The sequence below is a fragment of the Bicyclus anynana genome (assembly GCF_947172395.1).
Source record: "Bicyclus anynana chromosome 27 unlocalized genomic scaffold, ilBicAnyn1.1 SUPER_27_unloc_1, whole genome shotgun sequence".
Lineage (NCBI taxonomy): Eukaryota > Metazoa > Arthropoda > Insecta > Lepidoptera > Nymphalidae > Bicyclus > Bicyclus anynana.
In genome coordinates, this window is record NW_026441251.1 from 21,828 (window position 1) to 30,627 (window position 8,800).

An 8,800-nucleotide genomic window follows, 5' to 3' on the forward strand; every position below is an offset into this window, starting at 1 on the left:
ACAATTATATGTTTACTCTGTGTACACTGTCATTTGTCTATTCCAGCTGTCACTGTTGTCAGCTGTCACTGTTACTTGACGTTGTCACTTGTCAGTTGATAATGTCCGTTGGTAAATGAAATATTTTTTCTAACCTTTGCGAGAAGTGGTGACTCTTTTTCAATTTCTTCGGTTAAATCGGTGTTTTTCGTGTGTTTTCTTATAATACTTGCGTTAATATTCCTTCCAGTGTAAATAATACGCAGTACACGGCTGGTGATATTTGTTATTCACTGTGATTTCGATTAAAAACCGGGAGCTTTGTTTGTTTACAATAAAAAAATATGTAATGAGTTTGCAATCTTTTGAAACTTTACAATCTCAGAAGATAGATTATAAACTTACAGTATTTACAATTTTACTATGATAGATTTAGGCTTTGTTGTGGTTAGCAGTGATGGAATATATAAACACGACGATAGTATTTAAGAAGTCTTTAATTACTGTTCGTTAACATACACAATGAGATAAATAAAGAATATAAGAAATACTATTACAAGACGCGCGACGTAAGACGGCCGCCGCGCCGCATACTACGGGTTTCACCCGAGTATGCGCGTGAATTAATTTTAATATGTGGAAAGTGTATATATTAATTTGTGAGTGTGAAATTATGATTGTATGTAATGTAAGTGTGTATGTAAGTGTGAATGAATGTATTAAATAAATTAAAATAAATATATTTAATGAAATAAATGTTTATAATGGAATATTAATAATATTATAAATAAATAATGTGAATAGCCTACAATAGATACACACATAATACATGTATGAATGATTTTATTTGAACAATTTTTTTTTTTAAGGTGACACAAGCTGTAAACAATAACCCCAACTTACCAAACTTCTCCGAAACAACAATAAGAAGTATATTAATCCATCTGAAATTGATATCCACTACTCGAAGACGAAAAACTACAAGTCGTCCTCTTGATATAAAAGATGAAATATTGCCAGAGGTTTAAACTTACAATATCTTAAGAACTGAGTATATTTTACTATGAACACGAGAACTGAATGAATTAAGGTAAGTTTCTGTATTGTTTTTCATATGACAAACAAACAAATTTACTTTCACATTTATAGTATACTAGGGACCTATCCAGGCTTCTTTTATTTTTTAATCTACAAGTTAGCCCTTGACTACAATCTCACCTGATGGTAAGTGATGATGCAATCAAAGATGGAAGCAGGCTAACTTAGGAGGAGGATGAAATCCACACTCCTTTGTTTCTACAAAACATTGTACCAGAATGCTTAATCACTTGGTGGTATGTCTTTGTTGGTAGGGTGGTAACTAGCCACAGCAGAAGCCTCCTACCAGCCAGACCTAGACCAATTAAGAAAACTTCAATCGGCCCAGCCAGGGATCGGGAATCAGTCTTGTAAGTCCACCGCATATATCACTGCACTACGGAGACTGTCACAACATTTGCTTCGGTTATTTCATAATTTAACTAGGTACTCTATTACTGAGAAAGTGTTTGAAGTTAAATAAATCCATGTTTTAAATTTGTTTTTAATTTTTAATATTAATTTTCAGGTCAGTAAAGCACTTAACAAGACAAGACAAAGAATCCAATCTTCTCACCAATTTTGCACTTTGAGTTGGTCTGGCCATGGCAAACGGTTGATAATAGTTAGGAAAGAAGAATTTTTAGAGAGCAGAATCCCCCTGTATCTACATTAAGGACTTGTGGACGCCCGCGACTTCGTCTGCGTGGCAATAAATGTACTTTCAACCCATATTTCACCCCCTTCTATTTATATTTTCGCATTTTTTTATTTATGTTATAAATAGTCCAATAATTTTACAAATATATAATCAACAATTTGTATTTAGAAAACTTCAACCCCTTTCAAACCATTTAGGGGTAGAATTTTGAAAAATTACAATATTTTTAGTATTTTTCTGGTAATACCAATTTTTACCATTACAAACTTTCACCTGACCGCTTCTGATTTTGTTTTCACGAAAAAAAGTATCCTACCTAGTACACCCTTTTTTGTATTATCCTCTCATATTGTGCTAGTTTGTTTTGAATTAATTTAGTACTTTCAGCGTGATTTATCCCTAGTCATTAGTCATAAAAGAGTCAGACAAAAACTCAAACAAAAACCATAAGTATTGATTAAATACTGCTATCCAACATGAATTTCAAAATATCATGTACGAATTTGAAGTTTAATTTGAATTCATTTATTACTTTCATCGCGATTTATGCCTAGTCATCAAAAAGACGGACAGACAAACAAAAACCATCAGTATTGATTATATACTGCTATCCAACAAAAAGTTTAAAATGTTTTCAATGTACAGAATTTAATCTGTTACAGTTTTATTATAAATATAGATAGATAGATGTAAAATATCCTTTAAAACTTTCGCTGTGGCATTTTTCTGTATTTTCCTCTGGTGCGTTACGAGGTTTTTTGACCTCGTAGCTCTTGAAGACGCTAGACTTACGAGGTCAATTGACCTCGTACCGCAGCTAGCTTGTTAAAGCTAAGTTACATATAGAAGATTACTATGAAAAAATGAAACATCATAATATTAGGGTAGAGGCAAAATAAAACACTCTGCAGTTTACACATTTTATTAATTCACACCATAATTTAAATCTATTCCTATACAAATAAATAAAACCTAAAAGTTTGTGATTTGATGTTAATAAAATTCAATAAAAGAAAAGTTGTTTATTTTCATTAAAATAAGTCCATATATCATTCATTTATTCTTGTTTGACTATGAGCAAACCTCAGAAGTCCATACATAAGTCACAGATTAAAGAAAAGGCAGATAATGTGCATGGAACACTGCAGCGATGCAGCCATTCCAAATACAGATTCAAAAACTAATATATTCTCGAGTCTAAAACTAATAATTATTAGTTTATGATATTTATTTACGTAATTGTTGTTAGTGTTATCTTGAAATACAAATTATAGAAAAAAAGTTTGTATATGGCAACATTATAGGGATGTCAAGGAGACGCGTGACATTTGTTTATTTTACGGGTTTCACCGGTTTAACTGCGCGGCTTGTAAAGCCTCATTCTGTATCATTCTCTATTCTGTGGTCTCTTTCTACATAATGTGATAGACGCTTATCTGTCTATTAACTTCCCTGTCTACGCAACACACATTGGATTTATAAAAACTTCATTCACATTACATACATAATATTTAAAAAAATAAAATGAGATCAATTATTATTATTAGACATGATTAAAAAAATATTACACAATATAAAATCAATTACACTTCTTTAAATTGTGATTAAATTTTTCAATATGAATAAAAAATAAAATGCATCTATAGATTTATTAAAATCAGTTCTAAATTATTATTATATCATTAAAAACACAGGACACACACTTTCGAATGCAAATCAAAAAAAAATACTAACACACTTCAAATACTTATATTAAAAATTCATCTTAAATCTATATTATATCTAATTAAGTGTAGACAAATCTCTTATAAATTTACGTAGTTACTTGTTATAAACAATAACTTCGCAGCCCAGAAAGTAGGTTTTTACGCGCCGATTATTATTGGTTATTATCGGCTATTCTTAACTAGTCGTATATAAAGTAATTCCTATTTTCGTCTTTGGAGTTTACTCATTAAGAATCGTTTTTTCATATATAGAACCCGGTACGAAAAAAATATGGCCAGTAAAATTTGATGAACGAATGACAACGTTACGTTTTTGTGCGCAACCTATTCTGCGCACCTTTCACCGTGCGCTGCCGCCTAAAACACGCACGCCGCGGCCTGCTGCTCCTCGGTTGCGCACTTTTCACATTTCAGGCGTGTGTATTGAGACGTACATAGTGTATGCTGCGGGACAACATACACTATTTAGTCAGTCGATGTGAAAGAGTAAACTTCATTCGTGCGTCGGAGCTGACGCACACTTTTTTTTTCTATAACCTTCTATTTGTACAAATTGTGCCAAGTTTCATTTGAATACATCCAGTAGTTTCGGAGTGATACATTTTGAACAAATGCTTAACTTATTTTGTGGTCGATGTGTTAGACGGCGTGAAGCGCAAACAAGCAACTAGATGGCGTTGCACGGAACAAACGATCCAGTACCAATACGTGAAACTAGATGGCGTTGTTCTGACTGAACATTGCTTAGTAACAACAACTAGATGGCGCTATACGTTGTCGTGCATCGCGCTATAGAAATTTGTTTTCAGATTTGAGATGATGAGATTACCCTACGACATACATATCAATAGCTAGTTTACGAGCAAGCCGCACTTAAGCCACGCTTAGGTCACAACTTTGTTTTTTTTTGATAAACTAGACTAACGGCTCGGAGTTCATGTCCTTTTGAGCTACCACAGCTTCTCCATAGCGAGTCTTCAACATGTTGCAGGCCGCACTTCTGCCACGCCTCTATCTCTGTATAGAACACACGATTTGGTATGAATAATGTAAACTAGATTAGTTTTGTTATAACTAGATGGCGCTATACGTTGTTTAGTTTGGCGTGACAAAGATTCAGTACCAATACATGAACCTAGATGGCGTTGTTCTGACTGCAGGTAACTTGGTAACAACTAGATGGCGCTAAACAATGTCATAAATCACGCTATAGAAATCACTAGCGGACGCCCGCGACTTTGTCCGCGTGGAATTTAGTTTTTCACAAATCCCTCGGGAACCATGGATTTTTCCGGGATAAAAAGTAGCCTATGTGTTAATCCAGGCTATCTCAATACCAAATTTCAGCTAATTCAGTTCAGTAATCGAGGCGTGAAAGAGTAACAAACATTCATATCATCAAAATCATCAGTTTTTGCAAATCTCGGGAAACCATGGATTTTTTCGGGATAAAAAGTAGTCTATATGTTAATCCAGGCTATAATATATCCTAATACCAATTTTCAGCTAATTTGGTTCCGTAGTCGAGGCGTGAAAGAGTAACAAACATTCATAACATCAAAATCATCAGTTTTCGCAAATCTCGGGAAACCATGGATTTTTTCGGGATAAAAAGTAGCCCATGTGTCAATCCAGAGTAAAATCTATTTCCATTCCAAATTTCAGCCAAATCGCTTCAGTAGTAGCGGCGTTAAAGAGTAACAAACATCCATACAAACTTTCGCGTTTATAATATCAGTAGGATTTGCCTATGACGTACATGTATTAGTTAGTCTTCAACGTGTCGCAGGCCGCACTTCTGCCACGCGTCGTCGCAGTGCCGGGCGCGCGCGCGCTTGGGCCACGGCTTCTTGAGGTGCACGTGCTCCACGTGAGCGCGCTGCTCGCCCGACGTCGTGAAGCATTTGCCGCACGTGTCGCACTTGAACGGCTTCAGCCCCGTGTGGATCTGCAACGACACAACGTTACATAAGTCACAGATACACTGTAACGAAATATATGTCAGCAATCTAGACCTTCGACGGCCTCCGTGGCGCTGGTTGGTCTTCATTGAGACAGACAGGGATTGTCGTGATTAAACAGTAAAAAAAGTAGACACAGAGAAAGTACCTAAAAAAACGAAAAAATTGCAAGTGTTGTTGTAACAAAGGTCATCTTACAAACATGTGTCGCCGTCTGTTGTTGAAGAAAGTGAAATGCTTCCCACAGAGCGGACACTCCTAGTTTTCATTATGACTGCGATAGACAGAGCCTGTCGTGAAAATTGGGGTCCCTCAAGGTTCTATACTAGGCCCATTTTTATTTCTAATTTACACTAATGATCTTCTTTATCTTGATAAAAAAGGGGGCAGTTTTGTTTGCTGATGACACATCTGCACTCGACTCATTTTTAATTATTTAGAATCGAAGCAAATTTTGACGGTTTGAAGTAAAAAAAATTGCAAGTGTTGTTGTAACAAAGGTCATCTTACAAAAATGCATCGCCGCCTGTTGTTAAAGAAGGTGAAGTGCTTCCCACAGAGCGGGACTGGGCGCCTGGCGTTGTGGATACGCATGGTGAGCCAGGTTGGTTTTCATTATGACTGAGACAGGCAGGGCCTGTCGTAAAAATTGGGGTCGTTCAAGGATCTATACTAGGCCCATTTCTATTTCTCATTTATATTAATGACCTTCCTTTCCTTGATGAGGTAGTTTTCACTTGCTGATGACACATTTGTTTGCACATAAAAGAAATTGTAGACTATGTAAATATCTTTCTCAGAGAAAGTAGCTAAAAATACCAAAAATATATTGCAAGTGTTGTTATAAAAAAGGTCATCTTACAAACATGTGTCGCCGCCTGTTGTTGAAGAAGGCGAAGTGCTTGCCACAGAGCGGGGCACTCGTAGGTCGGGCGCGTGGCGCTGTGCACGCGCATGTGGAACACCAGGTTGGTCTTCTGAGTGAAGCTCTTCTCGCAGCGGTCGCATTTGAAGCGCTTCTCGCCGGTGTGCACCCACATGTGGTCCTTCAGCAGGGCCATGCTCTGGGAAAGAAAAATTTATACTTTTGAAACGAAAGAAAGAAGAAGAAGAAGAAGAAGGAAAGAAAGAAGGATCTTTATTTTTAAGTGTGTGTTAAGACTTTAGTTTTAATGCACCAGTACAAGTAAAGGCGAAAGATTGTGTGTGTGTGTAAGTATGTTTGTTCCTCCTTCACGCTGCGGCTTGCAAACCGATTTGACTGAAATTTGGAACGGAAATAGAGTTAATTCTGGATTAACACATGGGCTATTTATTACACATAGTTTTTATACCGGAAAAATCATGCCATCCATGAGATTTTTTCCCGATAGACAGAATTTCAGGCGAATAGCGTCGCGGGCGTTCGCTAGTAGAATATATTTCGTTAATGTACAAACTTTAAAAATTTACACAATCTGAAAACCCTGACCAATTTTGGAGTGTAAAAATGACGCAATTTTTTTCGTCGCGATGCAATGTGGGGGAAATTATGGGATATAAAACTGACATTCCTATAATGTATCTAACCTGAAAAAAAATGTAATAAAAATGTTCATTAAAAAAACGTATGTAATTTTTTTTTTTTTTTTAAAGAATAATTGTCAGTATTAAATAAATATGACCAATATTCCGATTCCCCTCCAACTAGTCGACAAAGACTGTGCTAGGAGTGTGTACGACAATAGACCAACGGGGCGGGGATCGAACCGCCACCCCTCGGTGATGAGTCTGACCGCTTTTACCGTTGAGTTATTGAGGCTGTGTAATATACTACTCATACAAAACAAATTGCAAGTATCAAACTAAGTTAGTGAAGTCGTGATAGCCCAGTGGATATGACTTCAGCCTTTGATTCAGAGGGCGTAGGTTCGAATCCGGTCCGGGGCGTGCACCTCCAACTTTTTATAAGAAATTAAATATCACGTGTCTCAAACGGTGAAGGATAAACTTATCTAGCATTATTTTCTCTATTCTCTTAAGTGTGCGTGTGTGAAGTCTGCCAATCCGCATTGAACCAGCGTGGTGGACTATTGGCCTAACCCCTCTCATTCTGAGAGGAGACTCGTGCTCAGTAGTGAGCGGAATGTAGGTTGTTGATGATAATAATGATGACGATGATGATGATGATGATGGTGATTATGATGATGGTGATGATGATGATGATGATGATGATGATGATGATGATGATAATGATGACGATGATGATGATTATAATAACCTGCTACACCATACACGGAATGAGGAAAAAGATAATGCATTTACAAAGATATTAAGGGACTTTGTAGTCCCAAAAGTGCTACTAGACGGTAAATGACTACATGCATGATATAGAAAAATAATAAAAACGATCTCCCTGTCACTTGACAACTTAAGCTACGCCCAAACTGGGCTCCATAGCTTGCATTATATAATAAAAAATGTGACTAGTATAATTTTTATATTATATAATGTAAAATATGTATTGCTTGAACGATAATAAATAAATAAATGATGATGATGATAATGATGATGATGATGATGATTGATGATGATGATGATGATGATGATGATGATGATGATGATGATGACGATGACGATGACGATGATGGTGATGATGGTGATAATGATGATTATGATGATGATGGTGACGATGATGATGATGATGGTAATGATGATAATGATGATGATGGTAATGATGATGATGCTCTAACCTGGAATATCCGTCCGCACTGCTCGCACATGCACGGCGTCTTCATGGCGGGGTACTTGGTGCGGTTCTTGTCGGGGTGCGCGCGCCGAAAGTGCTGTGCGTACAGGCGCAGGTCGCGCAGCTGCAGCCCGCACTGGAATAGACGAGTTCGAAGTCTAATAGTTATGTTTTTTCTTTTTTTAAAAAAAAAAAAACAATATTTGCCACATCTTTTTTTTTTAATATGACCAATATTTCTATTTCTCTCCAATTAGTCGGGAGACTGGGTTAGGAGTGGGTACGACAATAGACCAAAAGGAGGGGAGGGGGGTTGGGGCCGAACCACCACACCTCGGTGATGAGTCCGACCGCTCTTACTGTTGAGCTATTGAGACTGAACGCTGGAGCTTGGCAACTTTGTTCGTAACAATTCCGATGTTCCGCGAGGGCTGGGGGGCGTGTAGCGATGAATGAAAAACCCACAAGTGATGCACCTCACTTCCCCGCCCGTACGATTTCACACTCGCGCCAGCATATCATGGGAGTGTCAATCAACGAACTTGGGGTATTTTAAAAGCTTTTATTTAACTTGCAATGTATATAAGTATGTATGTTACGATAGATTCTTTAAAGTCTATATTGAAGTAGATATCTTGCTAGTAGACAATGCATGATATGTTACATG

At 36.9% G+C, this 8,800-nt stretch overlaps 1 protein-coding gene across 1 annotated transcript; it reads right to left on the reverse strand.

Annotated features, from left to right (window-relative positions):
- Positions 1 to 2,625: 2,625 nt before the first annotated feature.
- On the reverse strand, positions 2,626 to 8,323 carry LOC128199771 (zinc finger protein 79-like; the record flags this gene model as incomplete). The annotated part of the gene is given in 5 exon segments (XM_052890941.1): positions 2,626 to 4,461; positions 5,204 to 5,392; positions 6,268 to 6,321; positions 6,323 to 6,469; positions 8,138 to 8,323. Coding segments are annotated over 4 exon segments (567 nt in total), but the record flags the coding sequence as incomplete, so codon positions are not given.
- Between the last annotated feature and the right edge of the window lie 477 nt (positions 8,324 to 8,800).